General features: G+C 50.0%; 2 protein-coding genes across 2 annotated transcripts; one reads left to right on the top strand and one right to left on the bottom strand.

The window, feature by feature from the left end:
- Nucleotides 1–11,550: 11,550 nt before the first annotated feature.
- Nucleotides 11,551–12,516, top strand: LOC102460600 (olfactory receptor 51E1-like). The gene has a single exon (XM_006126565.3). It carries the CDS (start codon nt 11,551–11,553, stop codon nt 12,514–12,516), a length of 966 nt encoding a protein of 321 aa, XP_006126627.1.
- Nucleotides 12,517–21,251: 8,735 nt separating this feature from the next.
- LOC102460354 (olfactory receptor 52K1-like) lies at nt 21,252–22,214 on the bottom strand. Its single transcript, XM_006126564.1, has one exon. The coding sequence runs from the start codon at nt 22,212–22,214 to the stop codon at nt 21,252–21,254; it is 963 nt and encodes a 320-aa protein (XP_006126626.1).
- Between the last annotated feature and the right edge of the window lie 1,454 nt (nt 22,215–23,668).

Here is a 23,668-nt window from a genome sequence, read left to right as displayed (position 1 = left end):
CATACCCAACCCTTCTCGGTCACTGCCCTTGGTCAGGGCAGACCCGGAGTTGATAGAATCACAGAACACTAGGACTGGAAGGGACCTCGCGAGGTCATCGAGTCCAGTCCCCTGCCCTCATGGCAGGACCAAACACCATCTAGACCAGGGTTACTCAACACGCAGCCCGCAAGTGGGATCCTTTGAACATGGACTCCACTGGGAAAAATGCTCCACAACGGCGAGGCATCTCCCAGGCGGGGTGAGCATTGAAAGACACAAGCGGACGGGCTGGCTGGAAAAGATGGGTACAGGGTGTCGGCATTTCTAGTCCTCAGGGAGGAGATGCCGGGGGCACCGGGGCATTGTGGGAAGTGCTCTGTGTTCATGCCTGTCAGTGTGAAAAAAGGTATTTGCATGTATACACAACCACACTTAAGTTGCAGCCCTCGGTATGTGCTGTGAGTATCACTGTGGCCCCCAGAGCTTCCAAAGTTGAGTAGCCCTGCTGTAGACCATCCCTGACAGGTGTCTGTCCAACCTGCTCTTAAATATCTCCAGTGATGGAGATTCCACATCCCCCCTAGGCAATTTATTCCAGTGTTTCACCACCTTGACAGTGAGGAAGTTTTTCCTAATGTCCAACCTAAACCTCCCTTGCTGCAGTTTAAGCCCATTGCTTCTTGTCCTGTACTCAGAGGCCAAGGAGAAGCATTATTCTCTCTCCTCCTTGGAAAACCCTTTTACAGAGAGGCATCTGCAGAGTTCCTCTCTCATCCTGGGGGTGGGTGTGCGTAAGGAGACATCTTACACATTCTGCGGGTCACTCGCCATTCGCCTGCTTGCTGGTCTCTGCCGCCAGGACCACTCACTCTATTACCACCCACTGGCTGTCAGTCACCCCCTGCTGCCATCTGCCACTCAACTGTGACATCCGTCTCAAGTGATTTCAGCGCCCAGGGCTTTTAACTCTTAGCAAACAGGGTGGAAGAAACACAGCTCTCCCACAACTCACATAAGAAAGAGGTTCCTAATGAAGCCCATTTAGGTGTATACTTGGAACACAGAAGGGGGTCAAACCAATCCATGCAGGGAATATCATCTCCTAACCAGAATGCCTGTCCGTATCTTCCTTACTCTCAGGCAGCTCTGAGAGTCGAGTTCCTGCTTAGCAAGATTCTTTCTGCTAACTGTGAGCCCCTTCCTTTGGGCCAGATTTAGCACAGTCTTGCTTTTCTGTATTCTCATAACCATTGCAAACATTGGTAACCATAGTTCACTACCCCCACACTTAATACAAGCAGTAGTAAGTGCAGGGATGGTGCAGGTGATGGTGCTGGGTCACAAATTAAGCTGATTACAATAAGCAAAACACCACTCCCTCAGCTGAGTATCTAGCAAATCTAAGCAAAGTAGGAGCAGACTCTATTTACATAGACAAACCCAGGATCTCTTCCTTCCCCCATGCCCCCTTTCCAGCTGTAAGGGAAGCATTCTTTCCAATCCTGCTCACACAAACAAGTTTTTTGGCGGGAACATGTGCAGAAACAGTGACTTTGGGTATGGCTAGACTGCGGGGGATTTCTGGTATCCCCAGAAAAACTCTGCAGCATCCAGGGGACATGTTTGCTCTTCCTTTTTTTTTTTTTTTCCGGGAGAGCAAAAGCTCTCTTTCGGAAGCCCCTGTATTCCTCATTCTACGAGGAAGAAGGGGGCTTTCAAAAGAGGAGGTTTTTCCAAAATTTGGCCTAGTCTAAATAGACCAAATATTGGAAAAGCCTCTTCTGACAAAAGAATTAGAAAAAGATATACAACATGTGAAGCACATTTTCCGTATCTTTTTCCAATAGAGTCTCACAGTCTAGCTATATCCTGAGAAGCAAATGTGGCTGAATATTCATGGGAAGCCACTGGATAGGTGTATAAAATCACACAAAGGACAGTTGTGTTTCTCCAGTCAGGGTACGTCTAGACTACAGGATTTTGTCGACAGAGGCTTTGTCAAAAGATACTGTCAACAAAGCTTCTGTCGACAAAGAGCGTCTAGACTACATCCAGTTCTGTCGACAAAGTAAGTTGCTTTTTCGACATGAAAGCGTAGATACAAAGGACAGTGTAAATGCAATAACACCTTCTGTCAACAGAACTCTGTCAACAAAAGGTGTTATTCCTCGTAGAATGAGATTTACCGCCGTTGACAAAACTGCCGAGTTCTGTCAAGGTTATGTTGACAGAACTCGGCGGCAGTGTAGACACAGGTATAGTTTTGTCGACAAAAGTCCACTTTTGTCGACAAAACCCTGTAGTCTAGACACACCTTCAAAGACCAGACACATGTCATGTGACCCAGGTAGCCTATCAAAACAGCTCAGGTTCCTCATCTCCAACACGCTAGAACAAACTGCTCATGCACAAGCTATAGCCCAAAAGTCATTGTTAGGGGGTCGACGGCAAATAGTTTCAAAGAACGAACTCCTTCAAGAAAATCAGACTCTGTCTACAGATAAGTAGGAAGTAGTGAACACATGCACAAGGCAGAGGAGTTGTCACCCCCTCACTTCACTGCCTTTCCTCAGAAAATCGCATCAAGTTCAAGATCATGATCTTTATCTTCAAGGCTTTGAATGGTCGGCCCAGGGATGCATAAACAGGAGCCTCTCAAGTAGGAGTAGAGAGGGTCTTTCACCTTTGAGTTTGACTCAGGTGCAACTTCTGCTGGAATTCTGTGTTTAGCTCTGGTACTCACAGTCCTAGAAAGATGTGAATAAATTGGAGAGGGCTCAGAGAAGTGTCATGAGCATGATTAACAGGTTAGAAAACCTGCCTTAGAGTGATAGACTCAAAGAACCCAATCAAGTTAGCTTAACAGAAAGAAGGTTAAAGGGTAACTTGATCATAGCCTGGAAGGGTCTGCACAGGGAACAAATATTTAATAATGGGTGGTTCCATCTAGCAGACAGAGGTCTAACATTATCCAAGGCTGGAAATGGAAGCTAAACAAATGCAGATATATACATAAGGCATACAGCGTTGACAGTAAAAGTAATTCACCCTTGGAACAATTCATGAAGGGAGAGAGAGATTCTCCATCACTGACCATTTTTAAATGAGATTGGATGTTTTTCCACTAGGACTTATTTGGAGACAGCTGTCTGGCATGTGCTAGAATGTCACTGTGGTCCCTTTTCATCTTGGAATCTACGAATCTGTACTCCAGAGATTGCCCCTTGGTCTAGGATGAGGACCACAGTCAACAGCTCGGCTCCTCTGGCGCAATGGAATATGTGCATATAAGTTCATGTGTGTCACGTTACTGGAATTTGAGGGAAGCAGCCGGATTATGGCTGCACCCATAGGTGGGGGTGCTGGCCCCAACAATGATATAGCAGGGGGCCATGTGGGGTATTGAATGGGAGCTTGTTGTTTGCTGATCCTGTGTACGCTATTTATGTGAGTGTATAATGTCTGTGTGTGTAGATAGGAATCTGTAATCTGTGTGGAAGCTGAATATTTCTCCGAATGTGGTTGAGCATTGCTATGGACAGGCTGATTAGCGAAGCCCTGTGGAACAATGGCACTTGATGGGCCAAGGACTCACCTAAAGCATGAGGGCGGACACCTAAGAGCTGCCAGCAGAGAGAGGCTGAGGACCAGGTGACCGGCTGAGACCAGAAGAGGCCAGGAAGGGGGTATAAAGAGGCCATGTGGTCGATGCCATTTTGTCTTCAGCTCAGCACTTCATCCCAGAGGCAGCATTGCAGGGATTGAAGGGCCCGAAAGACCTGTGGACCCATCCTGATCTTAGGATGTGCAATAAGAACTTTTAAACCAACAGCTGCAACATCTCTGCTAGAGCCTGCATCGAGAACTGGGAGATTTGGTGCATGTAACGTACTGTACTTTAATAACCTTACTCTCAGGCTTTTCTTTCTTGTGTTAATAAACCTTTAGTTGTTAGATTCTAAAGGATTGGCCCAGCGTGATTTGTGGGTAAGGTCCAAAGGATAAATTGACCAGAGATCTGTGGCTGGTTTCCTGGAACCGGACAGAACTTGTTCGGGGGAGGTGGGATTGGGTGCTAGGACCCCCCCACCTGTGTATGAGGTCTGGGGCCATCTTGGGCACGGTTATTGCTGGGGTGTCGGAGGGGTTTTGCTCGGGAGGCTTCAGGCAGGCGGCTGAAGCGCTCTGTGGGACTGGTTTGTGGCCTGTGTGGAGAGGTCACCAGTCGGGGGGCTGTAAGGAGCCCCGGATTCGAGTAATTCACCCTGAGCGGACGCCCTCAGCTGTGCCCAGACACAACCCGGTCCGTCACAATGTGCAATCGCTGCCCTGAAGAGAGGCCAATCAAAGGGACTCCCCCAACATCCACTGAAGTCAATAGAAGCCAGACCCCTCTTATGCCCCTGAAAACTTGCTCACACCAGGGGCGGCCCGTCCATACAGGCGAACTAGGCGGTCGCCTTGGGCACCGATTTAAATGGGGCGCCAAATGGTGGCGCAATATCATTGAAGGGTTTGGGGGGGGCACCGATTGCATGGTTCGCCTAGGGCATCAATTGCTGGCAACTAGTCTAGGGCCACCCCTGGCTGACACAGCTGGGTAACAACAACAACTTTATTTATCCTCCTCATGAGCAACACTCTATTCTTATTTACCACTAGATGGCACTCTTTATATGTACAGGACCAGGCCTGCCGATAGGGTGGGGGAGGAGCAAAAGGGGCAGCTGCCCCTGGGCTGGTGGTTTAAAAGGGCTGGAGACTTCTGGGCGGGACAGGCTAAAGCCCTGCGCCCTTTAAATCGTTGCCAGAGCCTGAGGTGGCGCTGAAGAGCTGGCTGGAGGAGGCTAGCCCTAAGATCCGCCCCTCTGCCTAAGGCCTTCCTGGAGCCCAGAACTACTTCCATACACAGTGCCCATGTCTATTGGCTGCCCTGTCCAGTTAGTACTGTCTGTCTACACACACATGTGCCTACAGATACTGCACGAGCAAAGCTTATTTAGGCAAGAGAGAGAGTTGTTTTGAGGTCACCCATCACGAATGCCTTGACTAAGCTAGGCTAAGATAAGAATGAGTGAGCTCTACAGCTTAAGCTGAGTGCTAAGTGGCTTTATAGTGCAAGCTGTAAAAGCTCCAAGACTGAGGTCCCAGGTTCCAATCCACCTGGTGGTGGTTTCAGATGCACCTCAGGGTGTCTACACAGAAAGCTATTTTGGAATAACGACTGTTATTCCGAAATAACTATGCAAGCGGCTACACAGCAATTCTGTTATTTTGAAAGAATGGACGGCTTATTCAGATTTCTGTACACCTCATTCTACTAAGAATAATTCCTGTTCCAAAATAGCTGTTTCAAAATAAGACGTGTGTAGACGCTCCAATTCTGTTATTTCAAAATAGCCTCTCCCCAGGGCCATTCTAAGTTATTCCTCCTGGGGCTCTAAATCGAAATAGCACGTCTACATTACGGAAGCCTGCCTCAGATTAATTTTGAGGCTTCTCTGCAGTGTAGATGTGCTAATTCAAAATAAGCTATTTAGGCAGAACTATTCCGGAATAGCTTATTCCGAAATAACTGTGCAGTGTAGACATACCGCTAGGCTATGTCTACACTTGCGGCTTCTTGCACGAGTAATATGCAAATGAGGCTAAGCATGGAATATCACCAAGCCTAATTTGCATACCTAATGAGCCACCATTTTTTTCAGAAGAGGCTCTTGCGCAAGAAGGTAATACCTATTACCTTTCAGGAAGAACGGCATTACGCAAGAGGGTTTTTCTTGCGCAAGAAGGGGCAGTGTAAACGCTCCTTCTTGCGCAAGAGCCTCTTCTGAAAAAAATGGTGGCTCATTAGGGATGCAAATGAGGCTCAGCGATATTCCACACGTAGCCTCATTTGCATATTACTCACGCAAGAAGCCACGAGTGTAGACATAGCCTGCTAGTGAGGTTTACTGTCCCATGTAGCGGCTCTGAGACCACTTACAGGGAGAAATAAGAACGAGTGAGCTCCACAGCCTAAGCTGAAAGCCAGCTGGTTTTTATAGCTCAAGCAGTAAAAGCTCCTAGACTCACCTCCAGAGATCCCAGGTTCAAATCTGCCTGGTGGTGATTACAAATGCACCCTAAACGACAGATGTTAGTCACATTAGCTTGTGAACTGCCAGAAGGAGCTTGGATCCTACAGAATAGGCCTGGCATAAGAGGTTAGAATGGAGTTGAACATTACGATCCGGTGAAAACAGCTTTCTAATCATGTACACATACATGGTACTCTTTATGTGAACAGGACCGGGCCTGCCAATAGGGCGGGGGAGGAGCAAAAGGGGCAACTACCCCAGGCCTATTTCGTTCCCCCTATTTCATTTCTCTTTTACCTCTTTGTTCAATAAAAACTGTTAATCAAAAGGAGGAAGACACAGCATCCTCTTGACGTCTTGCCCAGAACTATTGTGTTGACATTGGCTATTAAAAAAAGAGGTAGGGAGTTCTGTCCCAAAAAGCGGCCGCATATCGGTGATAAAAGACATAAATCCTACATGCACCTTCAATCAGTCAGGAATGGATGCTAGGATCCTTCCGGATGACAGGTGCCCTATCAGTGTTAAGCACCGTCACTCCCATGCCGTGGATCTCGGTACGCGAGGGAGGGGCATGGAGGCAAAGCCTGTTTATCTGCAAAATTCACGGCCTCCGAATGGAATTCCCAGCAGACCGCGCCATCCCCTGGAGGGGGCGTTCAGAAGGCTGATAAATAAGCCAGTGCAGTGAGACTGCCAGATAGCAACACAAGGCTGTTTGCAGCCCCCACTGAATTTCCCTATCTGAGGAAGCAATGAGAATTCTCGGCGGCAGTTCCTGCAGATCCTGGTGAGTTCGGACAATGCAGGCTGAAATGACCTCCACGGGAGCTTGATTGCTTTTGTGAGCCGTACTCTACCACCTCTGCTCATGTTCCATTTAGGAAATTACCCATCTCCCATAACATGAGCATTCTGGGACAAGCTAAACACCCTTCCCTCCCCTTGGCTACAGTAGGAAGTGGGGTTTGTCAGCAGGACTGATCTCCTAGTGTAGGTGGGATTAAAGGGATGAGGACAGGAGACTTGCCGAAGAGCCAAAAGAAGATGTTCAGAGGCTGTTTTCGGCTGTGTCCAGACTCAGGGTTTTTTTCGGGAAAAGTAGCCTTTTTCCGAAAAAACTTCACCTGCGTCTAGACTGCAGCCCCGTTCTTTCGAAATTAAATCGAAAGAACGCGGCTTTTCTTTCGATGGCGGTAAACCTCATTTCACGAGGAAGAACGCCTTCTTTCGAAAGTGCTTCTTTCGAAAGAAGGCGTTCTTGAATGTAAATAGGGCTTCTTCGAAAGAGAGCATCCAGACTCACTGGGTGCTTTCTTTCGAAAAAGCGGCTTGCTCTTTCGAAAGTTCCGCCTGCAGTCTAGACGCTCTCTTTCGAAAGAGGCTCTTTCGAAAGTATCTTTCGAAAGAGCCTCTTTCGAAAGAGGCTTGCAGTCTAGACATAGCCTTCTTGAGGGAACTGAGATGTGGGGAGTACCTATTAGGATTGGTAGGTGTGTGTAAGGACTGATCATCCATGTATTGATTTTGCCATTAGGAATTTGTGCTTGGCCAATGTATGTTCTTGTTGGGTGGCCATCAGCATTCAGGGGTGCAACTTCTTCCGGTGGCATCCAAGATAACAATCTGCTCCAGACCATAGCTTTTCAGGCCAGAAGGGACCATTAAGTCATGTAATCCCATGTCCTGAATAGCACAGGCTGATGGATTTCCCCACGTTACGCCTGCATTCAACCCAATGTCTTGTGTTTGACTAACTGCTAATGTGTTCCTCTAATGCAGGAGTGGGGAACCTCAGGCCTGGGGGCCAGATGTGGCCCCTGGCTTGCCAGGATCAGGCCCTTGAGGTCCGGGTCCCACCCAGCATTGGGGAGCTCACGCTGGTGCTCCAGCCCCACCACTGCCCCACGGTAGGACTGGAGCACACAAAATCTACTAGACTGAGCCCCCCTAGGCTCTGGTATGGGAGGAGAATATGGAGAGTGTCTTTCTCCTTCTCGTTTGGGGGCCACATCACTTGTGTGTGGCCCCTGACTGATTTTTCTGTGGTTCAGTCACCCCCGACCCAAAAAAGGTTCCCTGCTCTAACACATCTCCTCCAGGAAGGCCTCCAGTCTTGGTTTGGAGATATTAGGAGAATCCACCACTTCCCTTGGGAGTTTGTTCCACTGGCTAAACATCCTCGCTGTTAAAAAGGTGCACCTCATTTCCACATGTAATGTGTCTGGCTTTGATTTCCAGCCATTGGTTCGTGTTATGACGTTCCCTGATAGACCAAAGAGCCAGTTAGTAGCCAGCATTTTGTCCCTATGAACACTGCAACCCAATGGGTGAGCGAAGCAAGTTCAGCTCTTCGAGTTTCTCCCAGTCAGGCATTTTCTCCAGCCCTTCAGGCATTTTTGTGGCTCTTTTCTGCTCCCTCTCCATCTTTTCAGTCTGGGCACCAGATCTGGATGCTGGGTTGCAGCATTCACCTTACCAATGCCATACACCCAAGTAAGACCACCTCCTGACTTCTACTCCCAGCACCTCTCTTTCTACAGCCCACAGTATGTTGGAAACAGCCAGCGAGGAGAACGACCTGGCTGTGTTAGTCATTGGAGAGTGACCGTGGCCAAACATACTGCCCCTCGGAGCCACATACAATAATCTTCAGATCTACGAGGACCATGCACAGCCTATCATGTGAGGTAGCACCTTCCAGGGCACAGGGCTACAGCCCTTCGAAAACCCTTCCCTCCATACAGGGCAAGCCTCTACTCCCACCACCCCAGAGCAGGAACCCTGAGGACCCCCCCTGGCCAGTCTGGTAGGTGGAAAATGGGGGATGCATTCGGGGGAGGTTTCTGTTGGCTGCAGTCTGGACGCTCTCTTGCCCAAGAAGTTTTTGCACAAGAAGCCTTCAGTGTAGACGTAGTCTATGACCCTTGATCCATTTCTGCAGTGCTCCTTCCTAGACAGTCTCTTCCCATTCTGCGTGTGGAAAGCAAATTGTTCCATCCTCGGTGGAGTCCTTTGCATTTGTCCTTATTGAATTTCATCCTATTTAGCTCAGGTCTTTTCTTCCCAACCCCCCTGGCTGACAAGGCCTTTCATGACCACAGCACTCTGGTGAGGGAGCTCTGGGCCCCTCCTGCAGCTCAGCAGTTAGAGGAGGTATCAGACGGTGCTTCCAGAGAGCGAAAGGTCTGGAAAGTATTGCCTGGCTGAACCGAGCCATGAGCAGTGAGAGCTACTCTGGCGCTGGAGACGGACCTCCCACCCTGCATCCAATCTCCAGCATCGCCAAGAGCAGGGGTAGCGGGATGTGAGGGAGGGGGCCGCTTGGGTCCAATGCAGAGCTAGCAGCAGGCCTTTGGAGCTGAGCTAGGGTCAAGCCCGTTTCTATTAAGCTACATGCGTGGGCTTGCATGACCGGCCGGTGCATGTCACATGCTTGAACAGCGGAAGGGACCCACTGAGCCATGGCTCAGGAACCAGTGACCCCGTGCGCCCGTCACCATGATGTTCAGCTGTCTAGGGCGGAACCCTGTTGCTCACAATCGGCAGGTTGGGAGTGCTGTGCAGAGGGAAACAGCGTGTCTGCCGCTGATGGACCGTGTGCCCAGAAATGTCTCCTAACCAGCTCTCAGCACCTTCATGTGTGGATGCCCCACTTGAGTGAGGCCCAGCAGCCCTGGGGATTTTATGGGGAGTCTCACACTATTTCCTCTCTTTCTGAAATTCCCAACGTCTGGGATTCAGAGCCCATGTGGGAATCTCAGCATTTTCCTAGGGTTTTGTTCTCTCTCTGAATTGCCGAAAAGTTAGAAAACACGAAGCAGGTGATCCCAAAGGCTCAGGCAGCAAAGCCACATGAAAGCAAACTGCACATTAGTGTATTTAAATCTCATTATTTTAAACCATATTTATTGAATTTGGCTGGGCAATCATAAAACGTGAGAACGAGAAGGGACCTCTAGAGGTCATTGAGTCCAGTCCCCTGCCTTCAAGGCAGGGCCAAGCACCATCCAGATCATCCCTAGCTGAAATGATATTTGAGTGGGTACCTCATTCAATAATATTCTCTAGTTCAGCCACAAGGGCTACTCAACATGGCCCATGAGTGGAATCCTTTGAACTTGGCTTCCACTGGGAACACGCTCCACAATGGCGAGGCATCTCCCAGGCAGGGTGAGCATTGAAAGATGCAAGTGGACGGGCTGGCTAGAACAGATGAGTAAAGGGTGTTGGCATTTCTAGCCCCCAGGGAGAAGGTGGTGGGAGTCCCGGGACATAGCGTGAAAGAAGCTATTTGCATATATTTGCATATGTATTTGCATAATTATGCAAACATGTTTAAGTTGCAGCCCTTGGCATGTACTGTGGGGATCATTGTGCCCCCCAGGGATTCCAAAGTTGGGAGGGGTTGCAACTGCCTTGGAGGATAGGGTCATAATTCAAAAAGATCTGGGCAAACTAGAGAAATGGTCTGAGGTAAATAGGGTGAAATTTAATCATGACAAATGCAAAGTACTCCGCTTAGGAAGAAACAATCCATTTTACACATATAGAATGGGAAGCGACTGTCTAGGAAGGAGTATGGCAGAAAGGGATCTAGGGGTCATACTGGACCACAAGCTAAATATGAGTCAACAGTGTGACACTGTAGCAAAAAAAGCAAACATGATTCTGGGATGCATTAACAGGTGTGTTATGAGCAAAACACGAGAAGTCATTCTTCCGCTCTACTCTGCATTGATTAGGCCTCAATTGGAGTATTGTGTCCAGTTCTGGGTACCACATTTCAAGAAGAATGTGGAGAAATTGGAGAAGGTCCACAGAAGAGCAATAAGAATGATTAAAGGTCTAGAGAACATGACCTGTGAAGGAAGACTGAAAGAATTGGGCTTGTTTAGTTTGGAAAGGAGAAGACTGAGAGGGGACATGATAGCAGTTTTCAGGTATCTAAAAGGGTGTCATAAGGAGGAGGGAGAAAACTTGTTCTCCTTAGCCTCTGAGGATAGGACAAGAAGCAATGGGCTTAAACCTCAGCAAGGGAGTTTTAGGTTGGACATTAGGAAAAAGTTCCTAACTCTCAGGGTGGTGAAACACTAGAATAAGTTTCCTAGGGGGGTTGCGGAATCTCCATTGCTGCAGATATTTAAGAGCAAGTTAGATAAATGTGTGCCAGGGATGATCTAGACAGTACTGGGTCCTGCCATGGGCGCAGGGGACTGGACTCGATGACCTCTCGAGGTCCCTTCCAGTTCTAACGTTCTGTGATTCTATGATTCTATGAGTGCTGACAGCCAGGCTATATTTGCAGACTTTGCAGCCTCAGGCAGCTCTGTGGGACAGGCTGTGATTACACTCAGACCAGCCGAACAGAGCGAGGCCAGTAGCAGCAGTGAGATGAGAAAGGGACTTGCTGGGATACTGGTAATGATCATTGTTTTGCTTCCAGGCTTCTGTAGAGGCAGCTGGACAATAGACTCACACCCCACCCATGTCAGCTTCCACCAACAGCAGTGCCGGCACGTCCGCCTTCATCTTGATTGGGATCCCAGGGCTGGAGGCATCTCATTTCTGGCTGGCTTTCCTTCTTGGCGCTTTGTACCTGTTCACTGTGCTGGGGAATGGCACCATTATTTACATCATCCGAGCCGAACAAAGCCTCCATGAGCCCATGTACCTTTTCCTCTGCATGCTGGCCGCCATCGATATCCTGATCTCCACCTCCACCATGCCCAGAATGATGGACCTCCTCTGGTTCAACTCCACTGCCATTGAGTTCGATGCCTGCCTGGTCCAGATGTTCTGCATCCACTCTCTCTCGGGCATGGAGTCCACCATCCTGCTGGCCATGGCTTTCGACCGCTACGTGGCCATCTGCTGCCCCCTGCGGCACGCTGCCATTCTCACCAGCCCCCGCATAGCCAAGATCGGGCTGGCGGCGGTAATGAGAGGCGCTGCTTTGATGGCCCCCTTGCCCATTTTTATTAAAGGACTGCCCTTCTGCAGGTCCCGAGTCCTCTCCCATTCCTACTGCTTGCACCAGGACGTGATGAAGCTGGCCTGTGCCGACATAAAGGTCAACATCATCTATGGCTTGATCGTTATTATCTCTGCCGTCGGGCTGGACTCCCTGCTGATCTCCCTGTCGTACGTCTTCATTCTCCGGGCCGCCTTGAGGCTGAGCCAGGAGGCCCGGCTCAAGGCGCTGAGCACTTGCCTCTCCCATGTCTGCGCAGTCTTCCTGTTCTACGTGCCCTTCATTGGCCTATCCATGGTGCACAGGTTCGGGAACACCCATGGTTCCAGCGTCCACGTCGTAATGGCCAATGTCCACTTGATGGTGCCCCCGGTGCTCAACCCAATCGTGTATGGGGTGAAAACCAAGCAGATCCGACAAAGGTTTGCGAGGTTGTTCCAAAGAACTCCTCGTGGTTGGGACTTTTCAGCCAGTGCATAGTCATGCAAATGCAGCAGCAGCAGTCAATTGCTCACCTAGCTAATCCAGGACGTCACTTGGCAAGCAGGACAATTCAACACACTCCTTGTGCCCCCAAGCAAATCTGATGTAGATCACAGCTGGAGCTAGAGTTTCTCTTTCATCCCACAACCACTGCTAGAGTGGCACCTGCAGGGGAACAAGCATTGAGTCTGGCTGAGCCAACCTTCTCCCCTGCCCTCCCCTTAGGATCCTGCAGAAGCCACTCAGACACAGCAGATCCCACCAGAAGCCTGAGGAAGTGCAGGAAGGCCTAAGAGAGCCTCCAGTCCCAGGAACAGGCATTAAACTCAGCAGGATTTCGGCCTGACCCTAAGCATCGCGTACGGCCTCAGTTCTGGAGCTGACGCCAATACACTACGTCCCTTTGAGTTTGGCATGGCAGGTGGGGGCTGGTGGAATCCAGAACCCCCAGTCTCCTCATAAATAATACTTAATGCTGCCAAAAAACCATAAATACAGCATGATCTCACATCTGACTGAAAGACTCTTTCAGGTCTGTGACCTTTAGATACTGTGTGTGAGAATGGGGACATACATTCTCCAGCGCCGTATGGCCAAGTTGAGGATTTTTCCAAATGCCTGCAAATTAGGAACGCTTGTATCTTATTCCCTAGTGTGCTTCAGCACTCCCATTTGCTCCTGAGATGCTTTCCATGGGGCATGCTTGTAAATCCTCGCTGTTCTATCGGCCCCCCCCTTTAGGTGGAGAAACTTGTCGCTGTACGTTTGTCAAGTCACTCTGTAGAGTAGAGATGAAAGATACTCTGATATCCTTAAAACGCAGAGCCTTAGGCCAGGTCTACACTAGGCCTAGAAGATCGGCTTAAGATATGCAGCTCCTGCTATGTAAAATTCATAGCTGAGGTTGGCTTACCTTAAGCTGAGCTTGGTGTCGCCTTCGCAGAGGAAGGCCAATGGGAGCAAACCCTACCGTTGACTTCCCTTACTCTTCACGACTGCAGGAGTACAAGCACCAGCTGGAGCTGTTCTCAGCAGTCGATTTACGGACTTAACCAGACCTGCTAAATCAAACACCAGAAGAGCGAGCTCCGGCGTGGTGAGTGAAGGCTTGCCCTGAGATGGTGAAAACTGGTGTAATACAAGTAACACTGAAGAACAGGTCCAAACGCTATTATTCTCCTGCATCTGAACAAGTCATGTTTGCAGGAGAAACAACATTTGCACTTTCACACTCAGGTCAATTTTTTATCTCATTTCTTTACTATGTCTACACTGCCGCAGAAAGTCAACCTAAGGTACACAACTACAGCTACATGCATAACAGAGCTGGAGTCAGCTTACTTTAGGTCGAGTTAACCATCGGCTCTACACCGCTGGAGGTTGACAGGAGAAACTCTACTGTTGACTCTGTAAATGTCTGAAATATTGAGCTATAACAAGTGTCCTGGATCTGCAGGACACCCCCAACTTTGGAACTGTCTCCAGAAGGCACCCCTTCAGTGTGCCAGACCCCAAGGGGCTCTTGCATTTCCTGTAAGGAGAACCTCTAGGCTTCACCATCTCCTTCAGCTGAACCTCTGGGTTTTCAGCCTTCCTGCCTCACACAATTCATCCAGCAGTTTAGTTCATCAGTGCTCCAAGCCAGACCTAAGAACGTTGCAATTGATGTATGGATTTCATTCTGTTAACAACTTTAACTCTCACCCTTTCTTTTTTTTCATAAATAAACTTTTCGATGATAGATGCTAAAGGACCAGCAAGGTTGTGATTTTGGGTAAGACCTGAGATATATGTTGACCAAGGCATGTGACTGGAAGAACCTTTTATTGGATAAGACTGGATTTCATAACCATTCAGCCCTATCAGGAGTGCCGCTGGTGGTGATAAAGGAGAACGGCAGTATTATTACTTCTTGTTAGCCAGCGTGGTGAAAAAGACATTCTCTTGGGGTACGGTTTGAAGTACCTTATAAGTGCAGGACCCCCAAACTTGAACTGTGGCAGCCGTATCTCTAAACCGTTTGCTCTGGGGTGGTGTCTAGACTACACCTCTCTGTCGACAGAGAGATGTAGATTAGGCACATCGAAAGTGCAAATGAAGCCAGGATTTAAATATCCCGTGCTTCATTTGCATAAACATGGCTGCCACTTTTTTTCAAAAGGAACTTTTTTGAAAAAAACCAGCAGACTAGACGTGGATCTGTCGAAAAATAAACCCTTTTTCGACAGATCCTGTAAACCCCATTTTTTGAGGAATACAGGATCTTTCGAAAAAGGGTTTATTTTTTGACAGATCCGTGTCTAGACTGCCTCTTTTTTTTTTTCGAAAAAGCTTTGTTTCCAAAAAAAGCAGCGGCCATGTTTATGCAAATGAAGCACGGGATATTTAAATCCTGGCTTCATTTGCACTTTCAAAGTGCTTGATTTGCATCCCTCTGTCAACAGAGAGATTCAGTCTAGGCGTAGCCTGAGTGTAGATGCTCAGTAGTGTTCCCCCTGCACACTCCTTGCTACACCTGAAATCACTTAAAATCCATCGTTCTGTAGTTAATAAACCCCTGTTATGTTTTCCCTTCCCCAGCCTGCTTTGGACTGAAGCGTTAGGGAATCTCAGCTCCATTCACAAAGGCTGGCGAATGGCGTAATTCAGGGGTGATGCTCCCAGCCTGGTGCCAGGCTGAGGAGTTGGAAAATTGGTCAGTGCCTCCATTGTTGGCCCACCAGAGGCTTCAATAAAGCACGCAAGCAACTCAGCTGGGGTTGTGGTGCCACCTGCTGTTGTCCTGGGTGATCCCCGGCCCCGGAGGTGCTGGCCGTGGCTCATCAGCAGAGCAGTGCGAAAGGCCAAGGCAGGAACCGCCCGTCACAACAACCCGCTCAGCACACGGGCCCGGGGACAATAGAGCTCATGGCGTTCGAGGAAGCCTGCACCAGGGACAGGTTCTGCTCCTGCGTTCCCATTCGCTGGCCTGGCCAAGGCTTTCAGAAGCAACATCTCTCCAGTGCTGCCCCCGGGAGCTTTTCTGCGCCTGCACAAGCATCCTGGGTGGGGATGGGGAGCTGGCAAAGCATTGGCCCCTCCTCCTCCCTCCTCGCTGCTCCTGGATGCACCGCCCTGCATGGGGGGGCCCGGCGCTGCCGGAGGAAGGGGAGTTCTCGACCCAGGTTGAGGGGAGGGGGGTTGGGTGGCCGGCTCCAGCATCAGCACTTCAGGAACTGGGTGGTGGAGGCAACAGCTACTGACACAAACACCCCCAGCTCTGGCCATTCAGCCCTGGCCTACAGTTGCAGGGCTAACCCCTCTGGCCTTGGTTCCAGCCGCCCAGCCTCAGCCCCTCATGTGGATCCCCTGCCCTAGCCACATAACAGATGCAATCCCAGAGCTCCAGCCATGTGGCCCCCAGCCCTGATGCTGATCCCCAGCCCCACCTGTATAGCTGCCCTGGTCATGCAGCAGCGAGTGCTGACTCCTGGCTCCAGCCACTAACCGTGGGCTCCAGCACCCAGCTCCGGGCTCTGACTATGCAGCAGCGAGTGCTAACTCCTGGCGCCAGCCACTAACCATGGGCTCCAGCACCCAGCTCCGGGCTCTGACCACGTGGCAGCAAGTGCTAACTCCTGGCGCCAGCCACTAACCGTGGGCTCCAGCACCCAGCTCCAGGCTCTGACCATGCAGCAGCGAGTGCTAACTCCTGGCGCCAGCCACTAACCATGGGCTCCAGCACCCAGCTCCGGGCTCTGACCACGTGGCAGCAAGTGCTAACTCCTGGCGCCAGCCACTAACCGTGGGCTCCAGCACCCATCTCCGGGCTCTGGCCATGCTGCAATAAGCATTGGCCTGTGGTCCTGTCCTACAGCTCTCTTCGCATGGTGGTAGCCTCCAGTCCCTGGCTCCAGCCACACAGTTCCTGTCCTCAGCTTTGGGATCTGGCCACAGGCCACATCACAGTGGGGCTCAGTACCCATCCCTCAACCCCCGTCACCTCCCACAGCCCTATCTTCAACTCCCTCCCCCCTTGTCCTGGACCAGTGTTCCCTCTAAGATTTTCCATCCATGAGCGGGGTGAGTTTTGTTTCATGCACCAGTATTGAGGTTGTGTGTGCTTGTGCCACAGCGGCACCTAAGTTATAAACCCCTCCCTTTTCCCCTCTGCTGCCATGTCTCCTCCCCTCCCCTCACCCCATCTGCTCCCCTGGTGCCAGCAGCCCCCCACCCCTCATCCTCCTCGGCTATCCTGGCTCCTGCCCTTCTCACTCCCCTCAGCCCTTCTAAGACATGCCCCCTGTCACATTATCGGATTTTATCATGAGCAGACAGATCACTGCTGTACCACGAGGGGGGGGGGGGGAGGAGGTTTGCCCCAAAGTCTGTACAACAGGGCCATGTGAGGTGTCAAATGAAAGCTTATGTTCTACTGATTCTATGTGTGCTGCTCATGTTCTCGTGTGATGTCCGTATGTGGAGTCATGACTATGGACTCTGTGCTTGTACTGTGAATGTTCTCTGCCTGAGACAGAGCAGCGGGCCTGGACTGCCTGTTATAAAGAAGGATTGTTCAGTCAATGACTATGCTAATTAGCATGGCTGTAAGGACAATGGCTTTCAATTCACACCTGAGGAATGCGATTGGAAACATGCAAACCAGTCCGTATCTCATGGCTGCTGACATGTGAATCATGCTGTCATGTGACCAGCTCCAGTTTGGGAGCCCCCAGAGATATAAAAGTGCCATGAGGCAGACTCCATCTGGTCTTCAATCTTGCTACTGACCCCAGATGCAGCCTTGCGAGGGTCAGAGAGCTGGGAAGGATTGCTGACCCATCCTGACATAGGATGTACACCAGAGACTTTTCAGAGAGTGGTTTATAACATCTCTAATGGGGGCCAGCATCAAGAAAAATCAGTGCAGGGATTGGTGCATGTAATGTATTCTACTTAATAACCTTACTCGCCACCTTTTCTTTCTTTCTTTCTTTCTTTCTTTCTTTCTTTCTTTCTTTCTTTCTTTCTTTCTTTCTTTCTTTCATAAACCTTCAGATTTTAGATTCTAAAGGATTTGCCTAGTGTGCTCTTGTGGGTAAGATCTAAAGTGTAAATTGATTGGGAATCTGTGGCTGGTTTTTTGGGACCAGGAGGACCCGTTCGGGGTAGGCGAGATCGGGTTCTATAACCCCTCACCTGTGTGTAGGCCCGGGGCTGGTTGTGGCACAGGGAGAGCTGGTGGTGTGTGATGTGTTTTGCTCATGAGGCTTCCTGCTGGCCGGATGGGCAGCTGACGCACTCGGTGGGACTGGTTTGTGGCCTATTTGGGAAAGGTCTCCAGTCTGGGGCTGTAAGCAGCCCTGGTTTTGAGCAATTCGCCCTGAGCGGATGTCCTCAGCGGTGCCCAGACCTGGCCCAGTCCGTCACCACCACCCCCATCCTCTCTGATCCCTGCACCCGCCCTTCCCCTCCCCCCTGTGCCCACCCTTCCTCTAGCTCCCCTGCCTCTCCCTTCTCCTAACACCTCCCTCTACCCACCTGCCCTGCCTCTCTCCTCAGCCCTCTGGTGCCCGTCCCACCCTTCCACTGCACTTCTCATGACTGCACTTCCGCTTCACCCCCACAATGCCCCTGGCACCTGCACCTTCTCTTACCTCTGCACCCTCCTGGTGCCTCCCCCTTCCCTCACTGCCCTCCCTCCTTGCTCTCTTCCTTCCAGGTGCCCACCCCCTCACTACCCTCTGCCCTAGCTTCTCTCATGTCCCTCTGTGCCCTCACACACGACTTGCTCCAGCTCCTGCCTTCCTTATACTCATCCCTCCTTTCAACCCCTCTTCTCCCAGCACCCACTCCTCCCCTTTCCTCTTCCTTCCTCTCATCCCCATTGCTCCTCCCCTCTCCCAGCATCACCCTGTCCTCTCCCACGCCCACTGACACCTTCTCATCCCCGCACTGCCCAAGCCTCTTCCTCTCCTTACCTCCACCTTCCCCTTAGTTCTCCCCTTGCCCCTTCTCTTCCCTTCTGTCACCCTGACACCTGCACCTCTTGGGCGGGGCAGCACAGCAGGCAGCTGCCCTGTGTTCCGGGGCTGGAGCCAGGGCCGTGGTGCTATTTTTAGTTCCACAGCCCAGGCTCCAGCAGCTCCCACCCAAGCCACTTGCTGGCTGCTCAGCTGCTTCTGGGGTGGGCAGTAACCCACCACACAGCCCCACCCCTGCAAGCAGCTGAGGCCACAGCTGCATGGCTCTGCTGAGGGGGTGGGTGGGACTGAAATTTTTGGTGCACACCTGCATAGGAACCCTGCCCTGGAACCCACTGCCTTTCTGGACTTACCTCTATCACCCGCATTGCCCTGGGCCCCCACTGCCTCCCCAGGTCCTGCATCCATCTTACCATTGCTTCGGGGCCCCTGGTGCCCAGTGTTGCCTCTAATGGTTTCCACCCATATGCAGAATAAATTTTGTTCTGTGCACCAAGGCATGTGTTGATGTGCACCACTAATAGAAACCTATGCTTCTGGCTGTGGGTGCTCTGCTAATCAGCTGGGTGGCATTTGAATCTCTCCTGGGCAGCTGCCCAAGTGCTCGGCATACAGGGAACCCTGCTGGTGCATCCTCCTTCAGCCCTCTCAGCCAGAGTCTAATAGCTCCTGGGGCTTGCTGAGAAAAGTGACATTAACAAACCTGAAGGTGCCACTTTTCACAGCAGACTCACTAGCTCCCTATGAAGCATGACACTTGCTTGTATGTTAATATCCCTGATCACTTTTCATAGCCCCGCCCCTTCTGCACTCAGCCCTGCCCCTGCTCCACGAGGAGTAACAGTAGTTCAAATTAGAGATCCTAATTCGAACAACCTACTCCGTGCCACGTGTAGCCGCGGGCACAGAGTTCGGACTAAGGGACATTTAAAAATGGCGGCGCCCAGGAAGATGCAAATGAAGCCCAGGATATTTAAATCCTGGGCTTCATTTGCAACTTCGAATGCCTACATTAGCCTCCCTAGTTAGAACTAGGGGGCTAGTGTAGACATACCCTAACAGATTGATCTGGGTATCAGCTTTCGTGGGTTCCAGCCCTTGCAAGCTGATGCCCAAATAAATGTGCTAGTCTTTAGGGTGCCACATGACGCCTCCTTGTGTGTACTGTAGCCTGTGAGAATTGTGGGGTGCCCATCCCATCTGATGACTAGCCCCATAGTTCTTACAGAACTGTTTGATCCTTCTGGCCGAAAGGGGCTAAAATGTGATCTTAATTCATATTTGTGACCGACATGAGCATATCAGAGTTCATGGATGGACTCCCATGGATCTAAAACAGGGATGGGCAAGCTCAGGCCCAGGGGGCCAGATCTGGCCTGCCAAGCATTTCTCTCGGACCCACCCAGCTGATTAGCAGAGGTGCATAATTACAGCCAGCCATGTGTGTTCAGCTGCCCCTCCCCCCAACTTGTAGGTGACTCAGAGGAGGGCAGAGCAGGAGGAGGAAGACAACAGAGCAGGACAGATTTCCCTTAAAGAGACAGAAGGTGGCTTCTCTCAGAAACTTACCCAGCAGCAGCCAGCACACACACTCTCTGTGTCACACACACATCCAGTCGGTGCAGCACTGTCTCTGTGCCATGCACACAGTCACGGTCACATACACACTGCCACACACACTCAATCAATGTCACAAAGCCTGTCTCTCACACACAAAGTGCCTCTTTTTCACCTTCACACACTCTCTTTGTCTCTCTCTGTAGCCCCCAGCCCCATCCCTTCTGCCCGAGGCTCCACCCCTTCCGGGAGGTCCGGAACCAGCCTGCAACCATGTACCAAAATTCATAAGTGACTCCACCTGCAAAAATGATTGCCCACCCCTGACCTTGAAAGACAAGGTGTGGGAGGTAATATCTTTTATTGGACACATTTCTGTGGGCGAAAGACGCATTTTCGTGCTAGACAGCATCCTTCTGGACTCTGATTTCTCAAAAGTTCAGCTGGGCTTTATTTCCACCAAAAATGAGGTGCTGGATTGTATTGACGTTCTGGTCAAGATTCTGCAGGTAGGTTGAAAGAGACTAGGGGTAGAGACCTGGCTACGAGAGACACCCCTTGTCACAAAAGACAGGACTATGCAGCACTTTAAAGACTAACAAGATGGTTTATTAGGTGATGAGCTTTCATGGGCCAGACCCACTTCCTCAGTGGGCCATGAAAGCTCATCACCTAATAAACCATCTTGTTAGTCTTTAAAGTGCTGCATAGTCCTTTCTTTTGTTTCAGCAAGACCAGACTAACACGGCTGCATCTCTATTACCCCTTGGCACATGCACTGCAATCCATGAACTCATCTCATTGGCATTGCAGTCCAGTTTATTTCAGTTTTAGAGTGCTACCATCAATTCCTAGCTCAGTCAGTGGGACACTGGGTGATGACAAGTAAGACGCTTCCTACGGCAAGGAATTAGCAGACCCAGATCTCTTGCTCGTGATAGAAGAGATGAGGCAGGACCACAGCCAAGTGTAACTGCCCAGGTGACCATCACAGCTCAGGGAGAGCCCAGAGGCCATATTCTGCCAAGGTGAGGGTGTTACCACTCCAGCCTACATGGTCCCTTCCCTCCATAATGTGTGAAGGGCTTTAAAATTGTTCAGGGTGCAAGATACTGGAGGGAAATGCTTCAGCATTCATGATCCTTCTGCATTTATAGGGGTGGGGGATTTGCTGATGGATTTCCCAGCACTCGACTACACACCAGGTGCAGCCTAAATGCTTTTGCCCTGGAAGATAAGACACACCCTGTCGCGAATCTGTTTGGTTTTCACACCATACACAATGGGGTTCATCATGGGAGGAAAGAGGAGGTAGAACGTACCCAGCAGGATGTGCACGTATGGGGCAATTTGTTCACCGAACCTGTGAATTACTGAGGAGAGGACCCCTGGGAGGTAGACCACCAAAATGGCAAAAAGATGGGAAACACAAGTTCCAAAAGCTTTGAGCTGTTCTTCCTTGGATGCCAGGCTTAAGACAGTCCTGATGATCTTGACATATGACAGGGCAATGAACATCAGATCCAGCCCCACGATGAAGAAAGCTATGATGATCCCATAGATGCTATTGATCCTGGTGTCTGCACAAGCCAGCTTCGCCACGGCCATGTGGTCGCAAGCGCAGTGGGCAATGACATGGGACTGGCAGAAAGGCAACCTCCTGACGAGGAAGGGCAGAGGGGCCATTAGCACGACCGCCCGGACCAAAGCCGCCAGCCCAATCTTCACTATCACTGAATTGGTCAGGATGGTGGCGTACCTCAAGGGGTTGCAGATGGCCACATACCTGTCAAAGGCCATGGCCAGCAAGAGAGCAGACTCCATCATGGAGAATGAGTGAATGAAAAACATCTGCACCAGACAGGCACTAAAGTTGATCTCCCTGGAGTTAAACCAGAAGATGCTCAGTATTTTCGGCACAGTGGTCGTGGATAAAACCAGGTTGACAACGGCCAGCATGGCGAGGAAATAGAACATGGGCTTGTGTAGGGAGGGCTCCGTCCTGATAACATACAAGAGGGTGCAGTTTCCTAGAAGGATGATGGCGAACACTGAGCTGAAGGGGATGGAGATCCAGAGGTGCATATCTTCCAGGCCTGGGATGCCCGTCAGGAAGAACACGGACGGATCGGAGCTTGTACTGTTGGAACTGGGCACGTTGCCTTCTTGTGGCATCTTTTGCAAGTCTCACGTCAGCGTCTTCCCTTTCAACAAAACACAGCGCATGAAATGAACAGAGCCTGCAAATTAAATACATGGGAGGGTTCAGCGTCCACTCTAGAAGAAGTGGATTGACCTATTGTGGAGTCACGTTGCGTTAACGCTAATTATACAAACCCTTGTATTTTTCTCTGCAAAAGTCATTTAGCGTTTTCACAGGCCACAAGCAATGAACCTCACTTGTTTCCTCTTATGGCGTGCAAGGGTTAAATAAGGGGTCTGGGTCCTTGCTACCATGGTGATGGGGGTACAGCATGGGCAGACACTGTCCCTATTGATTTACAGACAAGTTTTCTTCCTTTCGTTCTTCCTAGGGACAGATAAGAACACAGCTGTACCAAAGATATAACTGTTAATGCTTGCGCTCTGTGTTAACAATGCTATCTTCCTACACCCTTCTCCATTGACATTCGCTTTGAAGTATACATGCAAGGGACTGGAGTCGATGACCTCTCAAAGTCCCTTCCAGTTCTAGAGTTCTATGTTCTTCTTTAGGACAAGAAGCAATGGGCTTAAATTGCAGCAAGGGAGGTTTAGGTTGGACATGGGAAAAACTTCCTAACTGTCAAGGTGGTTAAACAGAAATAAGTCGCCTAGGGCAGTTGTGGAATCTCCATCTCTGGAGATGTCTGGATAGACATCTATTAGGGATAGTCTAGAAAGTGATTGGTCCTGCCATAAGGTCAGGGGGCTGGACTCAATGACCTCTTGAGGTCCCTTCCAGTTCTAGTGTTCTATGATACTATGGTTATGACTATGCATTATATGGGTGTTCACTCTATTAAATTGGGGCATAAAGAGTGATATGATTGATAAGTGTATTTACATTGAGGATGCGTCTATACAGCACCCTAAACTTGAAATAAGATATGCAGTTTGAGCTAGGTAAATTGCGTGTCTTATTTCTAAACTATTTCGAAATAGCTTCTTTTGAAATTTGGCACGTCTACACGGTGCCAAATTTCGAAATAACGCGCTATTTTGAGCTATCCATTATCCCTCGTGCAACGAGATTTTACCGGGATGACGAAATAGCGCACCCATTATTTCAAAAAAAATTTGAAATTACAGGTGGCTTTCATAGACATGGCGTAGCTATTTCGGGATACATCCGGCATCCTGAAATAGCTATGCAGTGTAGACGTACCGATAGACTAAGACAAAAAGGTGTACCGGGGGTTAATTTGTTGCTCACTCAGATCTCAATGTGGAATGAGTATCTGCAATAAAGGTGCCCTTCCATCTCTGGGTAACCTGCTCTTTTCTAACATGTATCCTGTCTGGTGGACTCTGGACCTGGGAGATGCACATTACTTAGTGTGTATTCTGCCGTAAGTATGCAGTATACAGAATGTTAGGAATCGTTAAGAAAGGAATAGACAATAAGACAGAGTATCTTATTGCCTCTA

Source organism: Pelodiscus sinensis, chromosome 1, assembly GCF_052426305.1.
Source record: "Pelodiscus sinensis isolate ZL-2025 chromosome 1, ASM5242630v1, whole genome shotgun sequence".
Classification (NCBI taxonomy): domain Eukaryota; kingdom Metazoa; phylum Chordata; order Testudines; family Trionychidae; genus Pelodiscus; species Pelodiscus sinensis.
This window is presented reverse-complemented; position numbering and strand designations above follow the sequence as displayed.